Consider the following 21,050-nt stretch of genomic DNA (forward strand, 5'->3'; position numbering starts at 1 on the left):
CATCAAATCTTCACTTGGACGAATACATCGAAATGGGCGGGCCCAGAAAGGCGGGATGATTATTTCCTCCAATCGTTGTCCAACACGTCACTGACTGGCATCACACGGATAGGGTAACTAGTAGCAACCGATCAGGCGCTTGAGTGGCTGTCTTGGCGAGTCAACTTATCGAACCGGTTCCCACGAACCGTTTACGTTCAGTCAGGTGCAGTCGTTCATTTTCGTGGGTAATGAATCAAACTGTATAATATTGCTGATTATCAACAGATTAGTTGAATAACTAATAAAACAAAAATTTAAATACTAAATAAATGCAACATATAACCGCCAAAAAGAGTAATGCTCTTCAGTTCAGTTAGAACTTATGAACTGGTTCAACTGATCTATTCAAATGAACCGACTCAATTGAATTCATGCACGAGTCGGACACCGCTAGCAGATAGCTTGCTAGTAGCAAGAGAAGCAGGTAACGTCGGTAGACGAACTTTGGCAAACATCTAACGTTCACTCTTAGATGGTTTAATAGCTACATAAACATACATTAGCGTGCAGATCAACAAAACGTTATTGTAGCGAGCCTGCTAACAGTATTTGCTAGCTAGCTAGCAACGTTAGCTAGCTAGTGCTAACTCCAGTGTAGAAGTAGCCAAGCTAGCTAGTGCTAGCTAGCTTGGTGTTTAAGGTTCAGCTTGATAAACGGAGTTGTGTGTTAGTGTTGTGCATTACATTGACTCGGTTAACGTGTAATGACCATGTAAACAGGACCTAGCTGGCGAAGTTCTTGGTCATCACCATTAGCATAGGTCAGCTAGGTAGCTAGCTAATGGTAGCTTAGGGCTTCTTATGTAGCTAACAATTAAGTTTCATATGTAACTAGCTAGCTAGCTATACAATCAACTGATATCAGTCAGCTGGGAATTAGCTAACATGCTCTTAACGGTTTAACACTTGCTATTTAATTTATTCCGAGAGCACTAGCTGTAAAGTATGACCCTCCTTCTCGTTTGTTTTGGTGAGCAGTCAAGGATGCAGTCCAGGACTTGACAGCGGAGTGTGGTTCAGCCGAGCCGGGAGGTCTTGCTCTTCGTTTTCCAGCCATGCTCTCGTCGTTTGTGACAAACCCGGCGCTGTGAATTAATCACAGCTTCTCTCCGCCAACATGGAGATAGTTGTGGCTAAAATTCTGTGCCTGTTTGGGGTGTTTGCCCTTATGCTGGGGGGCATTCTCATCCCAGTGCGTGTGATGCAGTCGGACTTCGACAAGGCTGCAAGGTACCGAAGGGCAATTGCGTTCAGTAATTCGTTTGGAGGTGGTGTGTTCCTAGCCACCTGCTTCAATGCACTGTTGCCAGCTGTTAGAGACAAGGTAAGTTCTGCTACACACTGTATACTGTTTAGTACACTGTAGCATTACAAGCATCTTACAGCAGTAAGGCGATGACGTGGACTGCTCTTTAAGGAAGTTTCAGTATCTTGCTTTTCCATCTTTCTTCTGGCAGTTCATACTTTCACTTGAGTAGAAGCCAAGTGCATGTTTTTCTTGTGTACAAATGATGGTTATCTTCATTGTGTCAATCATTTCTGTGTTTTACCTCAGGTGGAAGAGGTCTTGAAAATGCTACAGACTACTACAGACTATCCACTGGCGGAGACCATGATGATGCTGGGCTTTTTCCTCACCGTATTTGTGGAGCAGGCTGTGCTCACCTTTAGAAAGGAGAGGCCATCCTTTATTGATCTGGAGACTTTCAACGCAGGAGGCTCGGAAGCTGGCAGTGACTCTGAATACGACACACCGTTCATCGCTCCCCCTCGGAGTTCAGCGGGCCACCAGAACCACTCACATCACCACGGACACTTCAACCCTGCAGAGTTAACGCGGGCAGGGCCGCTCCGGCTAGCGAGCCTGGTCCTGGCCCTCTCTGCTCATTCGGTCTTTGAGGGTCTTGCTCTAGGTCTTCAGGAAGATGGGGCTAAGTTGGGAAGCCTCTTCATCGGAGTAGTGATCCATGAGACCCTGGCAGCTGTGGCTTTAGGAGTCAGTGTTGCTAAGGCAGGACTGATGCTGCGGGATGCCAGTAAGCTCGGTATTACTGTCAGCCTGATGATCCCTCTCGGCATTGGCCTTGGAATGGGCATTGAGAGTGCCCAGAACCTGGCAGGAAGTATTATTTCTGTGGTGTTACAAGGCCTGGCAGCAGGTACATTCCTCTTCATTACTTTCTTTGAAATTCTCTCGCGGGAGCTGGAGGATAAGCACGATAGGCTACTGAAGGTGCTATTCCTTATTTTGGGATATGGCGTGCTAGCAGGTCTTGTGTTTATCAAATGGTGATGAGTTCATAAGGGAGAAAAGGAAGCTTTTCTTTTTTGTGTGCCAGTTGTTAAACCTGCTCACCAGCGTAACCAAAGGACAAGTAATTCAACCCTACAGTGACTGTTGGCTCACTACTTTTGGTTTCCTATTTCTGCATCGTTTTTGTATATCTGTTGGCCCTACACTGGATATACAAGAAATGTGGTATTTTAGATGAAGAATCAAGCCTTGAAGGTTGAGGTTTCCAGACAAAGAAATCTGTCGCATGTATTATTCATTTTCAAATATATTTCTTTTTATTTGTCTTCTTGCCTAAATGACCGGATTACGGCAGTCTCTTGAAATCCTGTCCATTTTTACCAGCTCCTCCACAAACGTTGTGCTTTATTTACATATAGAAATCATCCTCTGCTACTCACCTATATTCCATTCCATGTTTACAACTGTACGGTGCTTGGGCCCAAATCTGTGTGACTGGTACAACAAACATATTAAGTTTGACTGGCAAACTAACCAGACTTCAGTCTAAATTCTCTATTTGGAACAGCAGGTAAATTGCTCTTGTGTAACTGTCGGCTAAAATCGTCCATAATCTCAATTGACTGATGTAATCCTTACCTGACATAATTTACATTAAGGCAAGGGGGTGGATAACCAAATATTAGAGAATACATTATGCCACAGCTTTCGTTTTGTCTGGGGATCTTCTGTTGAAGGGAAATTATTTATTAATGTAAACAGTGCAAAGCTGCTACTGCAGGTTATAGATTGTTTGTTAATGATTCATGCGATGTTGAGTGAGGTCTGATAATGTGATTAATAATTGAGAAATGGTTGCAGTTTTCATTGTTGATAACCCTTAAATGTTTACACTAGTTGGACATGTGTCTAATGTGGCACTGGGTGTTGAATAGGCTACTGTTTATAGTGCCCTCCATGATGTCTTTTTAATTGCCTCTGTAACCCACTAGAACTTTGTACTCCCACAAAATTTGTACTCTCACAATTCACATGTGGTTACAGTGCACATTGTCAGATTTTATTAATAATGATCAGTTTTAGGTACAAGAGAGCTTTCAGTGTTTAGTCTGAAGGGTTTGCATCTTCCAGTGTATGCTTTGTATTTCTGTACATGATGTTTGAGTTGGTCAGCGTCTTTGTTTTTTGTCCCCCCACTAATTGTTTACTCTGGTCCCTGTGTTGACAAATGGCAACATCAGACTTCACAGTTGACCAAAAGCCAAGACTCAAGACTAGATGCTGAAAGCATTCTTACATCTGCACTGACGAAGCAATTAACACACCTGAGTAATCATGCATACCTTTAAAATGTTAAGTCCCTAATTTCCACACTGTTAAACAAGATAGTATACAAATACCCTTTATTACACCTGAGACAGTACACTTTAACCACATCGTTAGTTATTTGAGACTGTGGGGAACAGATGCAAATAAGCAGAGTAATGTTTGGGACAAAGGCATGGAGGGCACTGTATATTCAAATCATATAGATATGTTAAAGTAAAGTGTTGTTCCAGATAAAGATCTACTGTAATGATGGTTTGCTAAAATGTTCAGAAACCAGCTAAATCAGCAGCAATTTTTGGGCCATAACAAAAAAGTGTCAAGCTATAACACTTAACCATGTATAGCCTAGGTTTTCAAAGTATACTATAGACATGGACCTGGGTTAAGGTCAGGCCTAAGTTAGGCTGAAGCATTTCAAACAAAAAACAACCTGTGCATTGTAACATTAGTTACACATCACGTTTAAGTTACACTCCCAACTGAGGTAAAAGAAACAAGTCAAAGTTGCATTTCAGCAATGGCCTGTTTGCCAGCCAACGGAGGAATCCACAGGATTCCACAGTGGATGCAGTGATATTTCAATGGCAGTTTTTGGAAATATGTTGTGCTGTACCCCAGGGGTTCCATGAGATCTGCAGTTCCTGATCTGCAGTTTGCAGTTCCGTGCTTTTGTACATCCTAATATTTTTCTTTTGTTTTTCCGCCTGTTGTGGTCATTCCAGTGGTTGCAGATACTATGGTGTCTGTGATTGTGTTGGTTTGTATAGCAGATCTAGTACCGGCTCATCAACAACCTCCTCTGCAATTCACCTGTGATTGAAGTTCATTATAACTTCTGGGCCAAAGTTAGAAAATTACAAAACTAATTTAGAAATGACCAGACTGAGTCATTTACAGTATGTCAGATTACTCTGCAGTGGATTTCTGTCAATTTCTTTCTATTTTTGATGACTGTATTAAAAAACAAGCAAAAGCCAAATCTGCTGGTTTTCTAATTCATTTCAGCAGCATCTTCTAACTTTATATGTAGCAGCAAGTAACATTAAAGCCAACCGACTCCTAATACGTACTTGCCTTGGCTAAAACACAGGGCTATAATACTACTGATATACTTACTGAGTGAATGTATGTAAATGTGATTGCTGTAAATTACACTGGTTTGATGTGAACTGTAAATGATATTTAACAAAGTGATCTAATCTTTTAAAGAGGTTTTCTATACTTATACATTTCTTTTTTCTTTGATTTATGGCTTGAATTTTATTCTAGTTTGATTTTCACTTTGAAAGAGATGACTACTGTTGTTCAATGCTGTTTTTTTGTAATAATATACTCTTCCCCCTAAATTCCTGATGTAAATTGATGGTGATCCATAGTGTTTTACAACAGCGTCAAATCAACCCATTAGTTATTTTGGAATGAAATAAAACTTTTTTCATTATGTTACATACAGTATGGACTTGCCTTATTTACCATGAACACTGTCTCCAGTAAACTGTAAATGTACTTGGGATTCTTAAAAAAACAAAAAAACAAAACAAAAAAACAACTACACATAAGCTACATATAATGCGGTGCTCTGATGGTAGTGGTGACCCAGCGTGACTTATTTAGGACATGTAGAGCTTCCACTAAGTGCCATGAATAACTCTTATAGCTGGTAGTCTAGTTGGCATTTTCCCCGAAGGTTCTGCGTAAGCTTTAGCCCATAGGTCTATGCTCTTTGGCACCGGATTTGAGCTGAAACAATCATTTTAAGGCTCCGTTGATTGGCTGTATCAGTTGATTTTGACACTGTTAATGTTTTAACTGCTTGTGGTTGATTGGTTGTCACCATCATGATAGTCAGATGATCTTTGGTCCTGAGGTAAAGTTTAGAAACCGGCAGTGCTCACGGTTCTCAAATCAACTTGCTCTTTACTGGCATTGGAATAGAAGTCACTGGGTTGTAGGAATGTGTATGTGGTTTGACTGAACTCACGTGACCCTTTTTACCCATTTCACTATCAGACTGTATTTATGATGCTGAGCAAAGCCTCAGGTCTGTATACTATGTATTGAAGAACACAACACAAAACTTTCAACAGACTTAAGCACAAAACAGGCCAGCTGGTGGAGCTCTTCATGCTTGTATCTGGACCAAAGGCAAAGGCAGTGATACGGTGGAGATCCTATTACGCTGTGGAACTGGCACCCCGAGTAAATCCTCCCTGAGTTACAACACATTACAACAACGAGGAACTGCAGCTGCGGAGTAGAAAAACTGAACCACTGAAGCTCATAAGAAAATAATACCTCAGGCTACCTCCCTCACAGCTTACACGATACAGACTGCATTGTTGCACTGTACTGTAGTAATCCCTGAGTGTAATTTTGGTCGTATGGAGCTCAGCTAGGCTAGAGTTAGCTTTTAAATACCTGCTGCTCGCTTCCTGCATCTTTTCCTTCCCCACACACACCTTCTCATACTTCTCTGGCTCTTGGCATCAGGCAAAGCTGCAGTGATGAGGCCTGGTTCACATAACAACTCTCTCTCTATATATGATGTGCTGCTCACCAGTGTTTTAATATGCACAACTATGGAAATAATTGTCTCAGGCGATAAAAAAAATAACAAAAGCACCATATTCTCAGGTATTGGTCACTGTGTTCGGCCGTGCTGCCATCTAGGGCAGTTGACTAAGGCAAGAATGCTGTGACTGTTACAGAAATTGACTGAAGGGACGAACATAGTGTTTGAGGTTTTTATGATATGTCACTTTTACTGTTTCTAAAGCAGCACTATGTGAGAACTGATCTTTTTTGCTCCTAGAGATACAGATACCGGCATCTGAAGTGATATGAGCATGTGGTCTGAGGCGTGAGATTAATTTTACAGGAGTTTCCTCATGGAGCTATACCGAAGTGGCTGTCACTACCTAAATTGCGTGATCTTTGAGATTCCTGACAATTAATGACCTGGTGACAGTACATGCATTTCTATAGGTGGTTCTATTGCATTACAGTTGTAGGAGTTGGATTGTCCATTTAATCGACCATAGTTATATATATATATATATATATATGCAATCTATATATATATATATGTGCATTTTGGTTGCATATATATTTGGTATATATATATTAAAAAAAATAAAATATATTCATAAAATTGCTTTTGTGTCAAGTTGGATTTCTTCAGCAGTGTGTTCACTTTTTATGATCTTTCCCCATGGATAATGCATAACCAGAGGGAATTAATAAGCATACACAAACTATACCACACATCAATACTATGTGCACTGGCTTAAATATTACAGCAGATTTGCTTCTGTGGGACTTTTAAGTCATGGTACTTCTGTTACATTATTCCAATAAATCCTCACTAGTACTTTTTTTGGATATTAACAGGTTTTTCCACGCATTCCAACAATGTCCTCCTCCTCCTCCTCCTCCTCCTCCTCCTCCTCCCCGCGCGTGAACACCAACGTGCCAAACACAGAGCATTGAGCCTGTCCACAGCTCGCGTCCAAATCCCCCATGGCTTGGCGCCATCCACAACACAGAAGTGTTAGATTTTATTACCGTGCCTTAATCCTCTTAGCAGCCTTCCGGTCCCTCAGCGCGTCTTCAGGGCTGGGTCTGAGCCACGCGCGCGCATCCCTAATCCCCTCGCGGGCAGAACGCGTGTCCACAGCCTGGAGCCCCCCTGCCTCAGCGGCTCTCCGAGGCGCCATGGAGGAACTGCTGATACCGGAGGACGCGGAGGAGGCGCGCGGCTCGCGAAGGCCCAGCAAGGCGGACAGCGTGAAGGAGGCGCTGCGGAGCGCGTGCGGCGAGGGCGTCAGGGCGTACGTGAAGGATTGCGTGAAGCGCAACGGGCTGCTGACGCTCTCCGTGCTGGGAGTGGGGACGGGCTGCATGCTGGGCTACATGCTCCGCGGACTGGAGATGTCGGCGCAGGTACGGGGTCTGACTCACCAGCGGTGGCGTGTAGGGCTGAGCGATACTGACCAACAGGGCTGGAGATTTAGCTGGAGTAGTGGTTCAAGACTGACCAAAGTTTCTCACAGTAGTTAAAGAATCAGCCATAACATTAAAACCACTGACAGGTGGTTTGTCAACACTGGCACATGTCAAAAGGTTGGGAGCGAGTTGAAGTTGAGGTGTGGAAGCAGGAAAAGAGGCAAGCATAAGGATCTGGATGGAGTCTGACTATGATGGGTAGATGCCCGGGTCAGAGCGTCTCCCAGAGAAGCAGGCGGGTGGTGTGTTCCTAGTATGCAGTGGTCAGTATCTACCAAAGGTTCTCCAAGGAGGGACCAACCAATAAAACAGCAACAGGGTCAGGGGCGCCCACAGAAGAAGTGCTGTGGCACAAACTGCTGGTGAAGTTAATGCCGGCTACGTCCTGAGGAATCAGTGCCTTGACTGTTTAGAGGTTTTGTTTTGGTGGCACAAGGGTGACACACACACACACACACACAGTATTAGACAGGTGGTTTTAATATGGCTGATTGGTGTGTTTTGCAGTTTTGGATATAGTGATGAAAGCATATTCAGACTCCAGACACCATCTTTCCTCAACCAGACTGATCATTCAGAACACATTCACATTCTGGCTTCAGTGTTGGTCAAATCCAGCTCTAATCCAGTAAAAACTGAGTTAGAGTGCTTTTCTTTTTCTTTCTTTAAACATGTTAACATTGTTTTGACCCTGGTTTTGTTGCACTGTAACTGATCAAAGTGGCATTTTAAGTTTTAAGCAATCTCACTTGCATAGTTTACCCAAATCACTTAACTTCTACTGGAAGTTAATGTAAAATAAGAGTTCTGCGTAATTTTAGAGCATTTCTATTGGTCTTTTCGTCCAGAATGATTTACGTAGATGGACTCGTGTCTGTCTGACACTATTAATATCACCACTATTAACTTTCTGTTGTATCTGCTTTGGTAATTTTTATCATTAATGTTTAAATAGTCTGGCCAGAGGAGGATGGGTCCACCTTGTGAGTCTTGGTTCCTCCCAAGGTTTCTTCCTCCACCTCCTTGCCACTGTCGCCGTTGGCTTGCTCACGGGGGTCTTTGACCCTTCATGTTATTTCTTCTTTCTTCTCTGTCTCTGTCCTTTATTAAGTACTAATTATGTAAAGCTGCTTTGTGATGACAACAGTTGTAAAAAGCGCTATACAAATAAATTTGACTTGACTTGACTTGACGTAGTGTACAGAGCAGCTACAGGGTTTAAACCATGTAAAGAAAATTAAAAATGGGCATAAATTACATTTCCATTACATTTCCATTTAAGGCATTTAGCAGACACTCTTATTCACAGCAACATACAAACGTGCTTCACTGTGTACTCAGAAAATATCCTTAGCTATCTGGTATAGGCTAGGATCCAAAAGATACCTCTAAGCTGAGATACTGCTAAATACAAAAGTCAGTATGGAGACCACAATACTCTACACTACACTTTATCCAAGTACTCTTGGAAGAAATGGGACTTCTTTTGAGGAGAGCGAGTGAGTCTGCCATTCGGACTCCCAGGGGGAGCTCGCTACACCACTTCGATGCCAGGACAGAAAATGGAGATGCATGTTTTTCATAGGACAGCAGCGATATTTACATTTACATTTACGTTTCCGGCATTTAGCAGACGCTCTTATCCAAAGCGACTTACAAAAGTGCTTTGTTATTTACCCAAGAAAAACCTCAGCTAGTTTAAATAGACTAATAGTTCAAAGATACCTCTAAGCTTAGACTCTACTAAACACAAGTCAATAAGGAGACCAGTGTGCTATTTGCCTAAGTAATCTCAGAAGAGGTGGGTCTTCAGTCTGCGAGATGTAGATCTGTTTTGATTTCAGTAATGCCTGGTTGCCATTCCTAATATCTTGAATTATGAGTAGGTCATGTATCATGTTGGTTATAATAATTCTAATAATGTTTATTTTGTAGTTAAAGCTGATATGTTTAAGCATCCTGTCACTTTTATCATATCAAAAACTTCAACTATTATTATTCTCCAAATTACAACAGCATTTCCCTTTGGGTGTGGAAGTCCACAGAACATCCTTACAATCTTTACTAATACATTTTTAAATTGTAAAGAAGTTGAAAACAAGTAAAGGCTTTCCACAGTCCAGCGCTAATGGTAAAGGTTGGCGTTAGGAAGTGCTTAAGGCTGAGCCAAGCCCTGTTGACTTTAAATCCAGACATAGGCCAGTCTGCCAAGGCAAACAGTAGGGAATAGCTTGGGTCAACTCGTGCAAGACGCGTGACCCACACCCACAGGTTAATGAGCTCTTGTGTGTGTGACGTAGCCAAAGGCCAAAGGAAAAGTTGGCTAGTAGATCTGTCCGTTCATCAAGAGGCAAAAAAACAGCACTTACTCTCGTTGGAAGAGGATGAAGTAACACTACTTGGCTTTTACACTCCTTTTCCTTCCTTAGCCAAGATGTGATTTTGGGGAGCATTACACTCTTAGAGCTGCCAAAAGGGTTCTTTGGAACAATGCCATTTTAGGTTCTCCACAGAACTGCTCAGTAAAAGGAACACTGCAGGATTTCTCTCCATCTCCATCTGTGGTATACAATCAGTTACCACAGACAGTTTTTAATAATTTTATGAATAATGAATAATCAGTGCTTTCCCTGTAATTGATCAAGAAATCAGTGGAAGTACACTGTATGGACAAAAGTATTGGGACACCTGCTAATTCGTTGTTTCTTGCTAAAACCAAGGGTATACATACAGTTGATTCTGCTTTTTGGTGTTAGAGTAGCTGTCTCCACTGTCCAGGGAAGGCTTTCTACTATGTTTTGGAGCATTGCTATGAGGATTTGATTTCATTCAGCGACAAGGGGAGCTGTATACCCCTTTAGCCCGCCTTGCATTAGGCATGGTGCCCATAGGTTAATGTTTATCTGCTCCAGATAGTCCTACTCTATTGATGAGACTTTTCTACTGGGATTCGACAAGCTGTGTGTGTATATACATGCATTTGCACATCTGTGTCAGCAATGGGTGCAACTTAAAGTAGCTGAAAGCTTTCATTAGGAGGGGTGTCCGCAAACATTTGGACAGAACGTGCATGCCAAGAACAGAGAAAAACTCATGTATAAGATGACCGGTCCACATCAGAATAGGCAGCCTCCGTTACACATCCTGTTGGATTTTCCGGTTTCCATGGTTATTTGTATATTATTATTATGAATATGAATATTTATTGATAATATCTCCTACCCACATGGTCTAATGACACAGGCTGTGACCGATATGGCTCCCTATTTACGTTTTAGGGTACTAACGAGTATGTTGGCCATTTCTTTCTGAATGTCCGAATCCCCACAATGCACTCGTAATTTATATTAAACATACATCAAAGCTCACTACATCAGCTGAATGTGGAACAAACTGCATTGTGAGTGGCATTGCTAAGAAACAGTCATGTGACAAAATAGAGCCAATGACATTTGCTTGTATGAGTAAGTGATAGTTACAAGCCACTGAATGCTGTGAATTTCAGATATTGTCTCAAGTAGTTCGTTAATGGGTGTCTTATGTTTCTAAGCAACATAACAGAGAAAGATTATTTAACGAACAGCCCAACAGCACAGTGCTTTTACTAACTTTCATTCAGAATTCAGTTACTGTGTGTACAGAGCTTTAAACATGGGCTAATCATGGGTTGTTCACACAATGATGATGAGGAAGTGTCTGAATTCATATGTGTTTTAGTAAACTAAATAGTCTCTCTCTATATAGTGCAGTATTAATGAGGGAGCAGGGATCTATTTTGGGCACAGCCATTGTCTGCTGTTTAACTAAACTAAGACTAAGTCTACATTTTTTGTCTTCTTGGGCCAAGGGCCAAAAAGACAAAGCAGATATAAATAAAGAAGGTATGCAGTTTATGTAAAAGAATGCTTTATTATTTTTAGGTGAGGGAGTAGGCCAAATCGAATGTCTTCATGGGTCAGCTTGTACCTGTGAGCCAATGTTTTGGGTAGTGGTAAAATCTTTCTTCTGTTTTCTTCTTTCTTTTCTATTTTAAGGCAAAAATGTATTTTTCGTTTCCTGGAGAACTCCTCATGAGAATGCTTAAAATGCTCATCCTGCCGTTAATCACCTCAAGGTAATGCTCCTTTCTAACTCTCAGTTTTTTTACACAATCCTTATATATCCACCTGCCATTGTATAGTTGGTCCACTATAGCTCTGGTTTTGCACGCATGATAAATCTTTCCCCTCTGTCTGTAGCTTAATGTCTGGACTGTCGTCTATGGAATCCAAGGCCTGTTGTCGGATGGGAGTTCTGACGGTGACCTATTACCTGTGGACTACCTTTATTGCTGTTGTGGTTGGCATTGTGCTTGTGTTAATCATCAAGCCGGGCTATGGGACTGAGATGGAAAGCAACAGGCTTGGAGGTCCAGTAATGACTTCTGCAGACGCACTGCTGGACCTTGTCAGGTAACTTTCAGTTGGGTACCCAGGAAACATTAGGTCTTTGAATAACTGTTAAAATGCACTTGATTTCGAAGTCAATTAAACTACAAAAAAGTAAACACACTGATAAAAGAATACGATTCTTGGGGAACCTTTGAAAGGGTCTTCAATTTGAAACTGTGGAAGAACCTCTGTAAGGTGCTTTGAGGAACCTTCTAGAAAAAGTTTTCTCAAAGAACTTTAAGAAGCACCTTAAGAAGTACTTAACAGGTCAGGCTTCCATTCCTCGCACCTAACAATAACCCAGTTTGCATTGTTTGCATGTGGTTACTGAATAGTAGGCCATAGGATGTGATAAGCCTGACATTAAGGGTATACGTTTTTGTTTTTTTTAATTGAACCTTCCGAGCCGAAAAGCACCATTTAGCGACCTTAATTTGTGAGAGTCTACTGGCAGGCTTTACAGGATCTGACCAATATGGCCAACCCTGTATTTTATGGAGCATCCTGGGTGCCTGAAGTAGATTATACGTATATATATAATGTACATAATATAGATATTATGTACATTTACCTTTTCAAAGGTAGGACCTAGGTCATTCACGAGAGGCGTCTAGGCCTGAGGAGTTCAGGCCATGCCATACTACAAAATCCAATTAAAGCGGAGGAGTGATTAGTGTATTTTTAGTAATCCATACAAAGAACTGGTTTACTGGCTAAGTAACCAATGGGGATCACTGCAGAGGATCTCCTTCTCGTGATGGTCATGGTGGCTTGGTGTTTTGACTTATGCTAGTGTGCTAATTAAGACCCTCCAGAAACACCTGCGCAGGCTCTTAAAGCAACACACACACACACACACACACACACACACACACACACACACACACACACACAATAAAATACAATGACATGACAGCTACATATTAAAAGGCTGTCAATCAGAATAAAGAACCCTTTAGCCAAATACTGCCTACAGATACCATTTGTACGGTTTATACGTACATTATGTGATTTCCTGATTAAAGGGATCATTTCATGAGGTTATTTTTATTTAAAGAGTTTAATGTACAACAGAGGTCAACAACCATGGTCCTAGAAGGCCAGAGCTCAGCACAATTAGATACTTTCTCTGCTGATTAGACAATAGACACTATTAAAATTTCGAAATGTACTGCTCACACCCCACATCCTATGCACCGATTAGCCATAATATTAGCACCACTGACAGGTGAAGTAAAAAGCATTGATTATCCGTATCTACAGTGGCATCTGTCAATAGGTGGATATGATAGGCATCAAGTAAACAGTGCGTTCTAGAAGTTGATATGTTGAAGCAAGAAAATAGGTCAAGGGTAAGAATCTGAGCCAAGGACCAAATTGTCATGGCAAGACGTCTGGATCAAAAACAGGTCTTGTGGGGTGTTCCCGATATGCAGCAGTTAGTTAGTACCTACCAAAAGTGCTCCAAGGAAGGACAACCAGTGAACCGGTGGGTTCTTGGCCTCCCGAGGCTTTAAGGATCTGCTCCTAACATCTAGATACCAGGACCCTTTTAGAGGTCTTGTGGAGTCCATACCTCAAATGATCTGTCATGGCGGCAGAAGGGGGACCTACTCAGTATTAGGTGGTGGTACTGATGTTATGGCTAATTGGTGTATCCAGTACAAAGTATGCTACAAAAAACATAATTACATCCTAACACAAATGTTATTTTAGGGGTTTTAAAGCCACTCAGTTCTCCTAATTTCTGTTTCTTTAGGAATATGATTCCTTCAAATCTTATCGAGGCCACATTTCAACAGGTATGTTGACCAGCAATTAATTTTACTGCGTTTCTATTGCAGTGTAAACCCAAATAGTCATTGTTTCAGTAGAAAGTAATTTCCCTCAATCATGATTTCTGTAAAATTTGGCTTCTACACCTCTGTCATCTCTTTGCAGTATAAGACAGACCTCATTCCTATGGTCAGAACACAAATCAGCAGCACCAAACAGCCCAACTTTGTCTACCTCATGCCAGATGAGGAGAATCCTAAAGGTCACACAGTGCTGCTGGAGCTCACTCCGCCTCCCGACATTCACTACAAGACAATCCCTGGCAGCAGCCAGCAAATGAATGTTCTGGGCATCGTCATCTTCTCAGCCACTATGGGTAAGTCTGAGTGAGACTCGGAAATAAATCGCCTTATATTAGTGCTGGGTGATTTATCATACAGTGTACTGGTTTGGACCAGTGTCACACTGACATTAATATATGTATTATTAGTTTTGATTCATAAAAACATGCTGTTTTTTTTCTTTTTATGAATAGCGAGTTTTTGTTTAAAGGGCTGATATCATAAAAATCTCAGTTCTTAACCACCAATACAAACAATAGTGTTTATCATAATATGAAGTCATTGTTAACAAATTTCAAAATTTGCCATTCTCCTCCCAGTCCACACGAACCATATTTAGAAATGAATTTTGTGATGTCACAACAACCAGAACATTTGCATATCTGTTTAAGCACAGCTCAGCCCTGCTAACTCATGTTGAAGTTATAAGGAGAGTTTGAATCCAGGCTGCTTTTTGAAAAAGGCCCAATACAAGACATTATTATTTACACATATATGTCAATGACCTATGATCAAAGTAGATATATGGAGTATGTGACAATCATTTATAATGTATAATTTATTTAGCATCACACATATGTAGCAGAAAGTAGCAGTACTCAGGAAGCAGGGGTTCAATAACTTGATGAAAGCTGTGGTGTAACTATGGAGCCACTGCACATACTTTCTATCATGTCTTCAATGATGTGTTTAGAGCTGCTCAGTATATCATAAATAAACGGGGCCATGTGCTTTCAGGCCTCCTCCTTGGCAGAATGGGTGAGCGAGGTACGCCATTAGTCAACGTTTGCCAGTGCATCAATGAGTGTGTGATGAAGATCATCAATGCGGCTGTTTGGTAAGAGAAAGCATTTGTGTTTTTGGATGAACTGTACTGTATCTAGAATACAGGCCAATGTTTTGGAAAAAATAAATACTTTTTTTTTTTTTTTTTTTTACTGTTTTTGCATTATATTGTTTTATTTATGATATTATTAAAATACAAAAATGCATGGCATAATGGGCAGTAATATGCTTATTAACAGAGAATGAAACCAGCTGACCATTTTCTGCAGCCTTAGTGTGCAACAGATTATTAATGTGTTCTGCTCCTGGCGATTCTCCCGCAGAGTTTTATTACAGCTTTAATCACTTCCACCTGATTCTCTCATTCAGGCAATCCCAAAAGCTTAATGAATTGAATGAGGTTTAATTAGGGAATTGTAATTTGAATATAATTAACACCTGGTCAATATAAGAGACTGTTATCCACAAACAGCATGAACTAGAGATCTTGTGTTGTTCTGGTCATTGGTTTGACTTCAAAGGTAATTCCACACATTTTAAAAATATTTCTGCATGACCATTAAGATGTAAACAAAGTCATGTAGAGTAGTTTGACGTGAAATGCAATAATTTTTAGAAACAACACATGTGCATTAGAGTGTGGGGGAAGAAGTATTACCAAATAATATAGTTTCACCTCATAAACCTTATGATTTCACATTTTCATCTCAACTTTAATTTTCATAAATAATGAGTAGTAAGAAAATGGTCATGTAAAAACATTGTAAATGCAAATGTACTGGTCTTCTTAGATAGTCTCATAAAAACAGATGCACATGGTCATTATTGAAATCAGATTGTACAACCTAGCAACAAAGGACACCCTGCCAGCCAAGGAATGATCCATTGAGAACATTGAAGCTAATGCTCACGCGTCACTGTGTTGGTAGAGTGTCTCCTGTACATAGTCAGCACGTGAAGTCTGGCCAAGACAGGTGTGTCAAACCGTGCTGGCGCATGCAGCAGATTAAAAGTCACCTGCTCTTAAGTGCTCTCACACACTCTCCAAAGCCACAAATCAGCAGGGCTGCCATGAGGGCAGATGTCATCATCATCATCATCATCATCATCATCTAGCAATAAAATTCTTACACTCTCCTCAACCTTCCACGTTTCACTGATGGAAGATGATATACAGCATATCTGAAAATCTAGAATTGCTCGCTGGATGTTAACAGATTCAGGGGCGCTTATTGCTTTCAATACTTTACCTTTCTTACTGTAAATACAGTAACCTAACCATATCCCTAATGTAAACATTTGCTTTGCGCTAACATACTACTAGAATTCTATGGGAGGCTAGTAGACATTAGCATAATTGAAGTAGTGTTTTGACATTTAAGGCCCAAACATGGTCAGGATAAATGTCATGCTTCTCCACTCGATTTCACAGTGCTTTCAGTAATTTCCTAAACAATCATAATCAAATTGATAAAAAAAAAAAACACATTTAAACCCCTTAAAGATTTTCACACTCACAATACAAACATGTCCATGTCAGAGTGTTTTACATCCAATGTACTGAACATCAGTACAAAGAAATGGCGCCTTTGTCACAACTTCTCTTCTTTTGGCAGGTATTTCCCCTTTGGGATCATCTTCCTGGTGGCTGGGAAAATCTTGGACATGGAAGACCCGTCCACTCTGGGCAGAAAGCTGGGCTGGTACACCGTGACAGTTCTGGGTGGACTGTTTGTCCATGGCCTCATCCTGCTTCCGTTCTTCTACTTCCTCTTGACGCAGAAAAACCCATTCACATACATCAGAGGACTGCTGCAAGCTATGGTGATCGCCTTGGCCACGTCTTCAAGGTTAGAGAGACCTTTCATAGTTAACAACAGTATGAGGATATTGGTTGGTTTCAGTTGCTCTGAAATGAATACCAAAATGAAGCAATTGTAAAAGTGCATGGATGCATTATGGTACATTGGCCCTGGCCAAAGTAATCTTCTCTGTGATTGTTGTTCTCGGACATTGTTGGTTTGAATATTTCTATAACTGCTGATCTCCTGGAATTCTTTAACCCACCAGCCTGTAGAGTTTACTCAGAATGGTGTAATAAAGAGAAAACATCCAGTGACTGGCAGTTCTGTAGACAATAACTCCTTGTTAATTAGAGAGGTCAGCTGAGAATGGACAGAAAAGTCACAGTAGCTTGAATAACCCTTCTGTAAAATTGTGGTAAGCAAAACAAAGCACCGTCAGAATGCACAGCGCATCGAAGAGTTTGGAGGGGTTACAACAACAAAAAGTTGTGGCTGCAGTGGGCACGAACTCACCAAAACTGGACAGTTGAAGACTGGGAAATCATTTTCTGGTCTAATGCATCTCGATATCAGCTGAGGCTTACAGATGGTAGGGTCAGAATTTGGTGCCAACATCATGAATCTATTGACGCAAGCTTCCTCGTGTCAGCAGCCTAGGCTGGTGAAGGTGGTGTAATGGTGTGTTAAAGGTTTTCTTGGCACACTTTGGGCCCATTAATACCAATGCTGACCATGTGCATCTCTTGATGGCTTAATTTACCCGTCTTCTAATGGCTACTTCCAGCTGTCCCAAACTGGTTTCATGAACAGGACAATGACTGCAAGGTTCTGCAGTGGACTTCCTAGTCATTGGAATGTGATGGAAGACTTTTGGGATGTGTTAGAATCTGAGAATCTTTACTTCTGACAAATCTGCAGGAATGTCAACAAGGACCAGAATCTCAAGGGGATGTTTACAACATCTTGTGGAATCCATGCCCTGGAGAATTGCGGCTTTTTTGAGAGCAAAGGGAGGCACCACCCAGAATTAGTATTGTGCTGGGTGATTGGATATGTCTATGATGCTGTGCATGTGTTTATTTACTCATGTGCTGGACATCTAGTGTTCTCAAGCATTTTTTTTTGTTTTGGACAGTTCTGCCACACTACCCATCACTATGAAGTGCTTGTTGGAGAACTGTCATGTGGACAGGCAGATAGCACGGTTCGTCTTGCCTGTGGGTGCCACCATCAACATGGACGGCACAGCTCTATACGAAGCAGTGGCAGCCATCTTCATCGCTCAGGTCAACGAGTACGAGCTGGATTTTGGGCAGTTGGTCACAATAAGGTAAACATTACTGCTCCCCTGCCCAATGGCCATGCTAAAAGATGGAGTTATGCTGGGCAGGCAAAATAGAATGACGCAATTAAAAACCCTGTGGATGGCAGATTTTTAAAGCGTAGTATTTAATGGATTCTACAGCTGAAAAAGGACCCATTGGTACCATTGGTGGACTGAAACTGTCATGACAGCCTCAAGTGTGCAAGTGCCATTAGGAATGTCAGCCTGATTGTCACATTGCATTTCTCAGCACTGTGCACTGAATTTACTCTCTTCTGGCTCTTGTCAGCATAACAGCAACGGCCGCCAGCATCGGCGCTGCAGGGATCCCTCAGGCAGGCCTCGTGACCATGGTAATAGTGCTGACGTCTGTGGGCTTGCCACCAGATGACATCACGCTAATTGTAGCCATCGACTGGATTCTGTAAGTTGAAGCTAACTGCAACATTACTAGTTGTAACTTTTGATAGTCCACAGATGATCCAGTGACCCATAGATTACCCAAAGAGAAACAAAGTATAAGCAGTGGAAACAATCAGCTCATAAATGATCGCTAAGGTCTTGTGTTCTCTTTCAAAGGGATCGATTCCGGACAATGATTAATGTACTTGGAGATGCGCTGGCAGCTGGAATCATCGCTCATTTGTGTCAGAAAGACTTTCCACACGACACAGGGGTAAGTCCTTTCACATTACTGTGTAATGTATTGTCAGACAACAGCAGACTACATTGCTTCTAGTCAGGACTGCATGAAATGGGCAGCATGTTAGTGTTATGATTATGACTAAACTGAGTCATTTACTTGTTTTAGAATACCTTGATTTATCAAAATATCATTAGTAACGCTCACCTGGAGCTGTGATTGGTCAAGATGCTCGGAGCTCACAGTAAGACTCATTTGGTTGGAAAGCTCATTTTTTGGGTTGCAGTCCTCTGCAATTTTAGTATTACAAAGGCCAGAATCCCAGTAGCAGCATAAAAGGGTATAGGCTTAGCAGCCCAGGAAACTCACAGACCAATAGTATGCGTTGTAAATTCCACATGTGACCTTACTCAGCCAATCAGATTTGTGCATTAGGATGCGCGCTATGATTCAAGTCAGTGAGAGTGGTTGAAAAAGTAAATGGGTTCACATGGTGGGTCTAGGCAGAGTAAACTGGAGTGCGTAAACTGAGCTTTTAATCAGGAATAGACCGCTACATCTTTATTCATCCGACGGGCCGTTCCAACTAAACCAGTATGCCTCGTATGTTCAGAAACTGTTATTTATTAAAAGCAGTGATGTCAAGTACCATTATGAGACGAGTCATTAAGCTCTTTGTTTTTAAGATGCACTTTGTTTTTCCAAAAGCATTGTTTTATTTTTACAGTTAACTTTAAAAGGCAAAACAGCATTTATTTAAGAGTATTTGTCCAGTTCAGTGTGAAAACTGACATTAGGATTGTTGAATTATAACTGAATTGTAATTGGATTTGTTTGACAATCAATTGTTGGCTACAAATAATTCTGATATAACTTTTGGGCTACTTCAGTAAACAGGTTTTAAAAATGGCTGAGTTTACAGTTTATATAAACTGTACATTTCTACCAAGAACAAACTATGCCAGTTTTTCCCCTCCTTCACTGTTTTTGGCTGCAGTATGTAAACATTTACATTAGTATCGCAAAATAATGATTCACAATTTTTCTCTAAATATTAACTTGCTATTTAAAATTCTACTTCTTTTCATTATGTTAAAATAATTTTTCAAAATAAGTCTCAAAATAAAAGTAATTGTCAAATGTTTATTATTATGTCATATAATATTTTCACATCATAAGTATTTTTTTTAACTAGTAGGTCTTTTAAGAAAATAAGTAATTTTAAATAGTGTCTTGAAATACAAACTATTTTAAAGACTGTTGAGATAATGACTCAAAATAATTCCTTTTAAGATTTTAAGTGACTTATTTTAACTAGTAGAAATGTTTTTACGTTTTTAAAATAACAATTGATATCTAAATAATGAGTTATCTTTCTCAAACTAATGACTATTCTTACACAAAATTAGTTATCTCAAAAGAATGACTTTTACAAAATGAAAGAATGACTTTTTATTTCAAAATAATTATTTCAAAAGAATGATTAGTTATGATTTTTGGAGTATACAATTTATTTTTTACATTCTGCTGCCAGAATGTATGTATAGGCTTCCATGTGATCTGATTTATGATATGGTATGATGTGATATATGATGTGACGTGGCACAAAAACTGAGATATAATAATTGATCAGACGTTGGCATTTCATATTTTTCAGCGGAAACCTAGTGGACCGCCGCAGAATACACACACCACCCAAAAAATGGAGAATGTGCCTTTGACAGAGGTGCCACTAATAGCTGGAAAAGACTGCATATTTGAGGTAGTCGGAGATACAGTTATTGAGCGACCCACAGTCTACTACAACATCTGTCAAGTTTGACCTCACCAACAGAAGCCTTACAACAACAACCACCTTTACTCTCCTGGAGACGGCTCTCTATATTTGTGCCATGATACAGTACTGACCTTCCTACATTTCTGCATTCCTTTCTTTTCTGATGGACCGGCCGGCAGTTATGTGATATTGCAGAGCAATTGTTCAATGGGTTTTTGTCTTCCTGCAAACTTTCTACTCCAGATTGTGTTTTTGACAAAAGGGCGAAGAACAAAAAAACCCACTGCATGCTGGCGTGTACGTGGACACGTTTAAGACGTTGCTGTTCGTATCATCGAGCAGAAGAGTACAAATGCATTGCCTTAAAACATACTGTAGCAAACGTTGGTGACTAACTCAGAAAGACATATTGTAAGGCAAACTATTCATTATATTACCAAATGTTTTTTTTTATACATTTGAATTACCGTTTTATGTGTAATATACAAAATTATTTTGTAATAAAATACACTGTTGAGATCAGTCAGTTCATTGAGTA

General features: G+C 40.6%; 2 protein-coding genes across 3 annotated transcripts; both read left to right on the forward strand.

Annotated features, from left to right (window-relative positions):
* The first annotated feature begins 414 nt into the window (after positions 1-414).
* Positions 415-5,073, forward strand: LOC140537639 (zinc transporter ZIP3-like). Of its 2 annotated transcripts, XM_072659753.1 has the most exons (3): positions 415-466; positions 1,021-1,366; positions 1,598-5,073. In XM_072659753.1, exons 2-3 carry the CDS (start codon positions 1,160-1,162, stop codon positions 2,333-2,335), a joined length of 945 nt encoding a protein of 314 aa, XP_072515854.1. In that variant the 5' UTR covers positions 415-466; positions 1,021-1,159; the 3' UTR covers positions 2,336-5,073. The 2 variants fall into 2 exon arrangements, with proteins under 2 accessions (XP_072515854.1, XP_072515855.1); XM_072659754.1 differs by lacking the exon at positions 415-466 and having other exon boundaries at positions 793-1,366.
* A 2,150-nt stretch (positions 5,074-7,223) lies between these two features.
* Positions 7,224-21,026, forward strand: slc1a8a (solute carrier family 1 member 8a). The gene is made up of 11 exons (XM_072659755.1): positions 7,224-7,567; positions 11,665-11,744; positions 11,869-12,081; positions 13,820-13,862; positions 14,002-14,212; positions 14,916-15,015; positions 16,580-16,813; positions 17,904-18,098; positions 18,382-18,516; positions 18,672-18,768; positions 20,393-21,026. Exons 1-11 carry the CDS (start codon positions 7,340-7,342, stop codon positions 20,555-20,557), a joined length of 1,701 nt encoding a protein of 566 aa, XP_072515856.1. The 5' UTR covers positions 7,224-7,339; the 3' UTR covers positions 20,558-21,026.
* The last annotated feature ends 24 nt before the right edge of the window (positions 21,027-21,050 follow it).

The sequence above is a fragment of the Salminus brasiliensis genome, chromosome 17 (assembly GCF_030463535.1).
Source record: "Salminus brasiliensis chromosome 17, fSalBra1.hap2, whole genome shotgun sequence".
Taxonomy (NCBI): domain Eukaryota; kingdom Metazoa; phylum Chordata; class Actinopteri; order Characiformes; family Bryconidae; genus Salminus; species Salminus brasiliensis.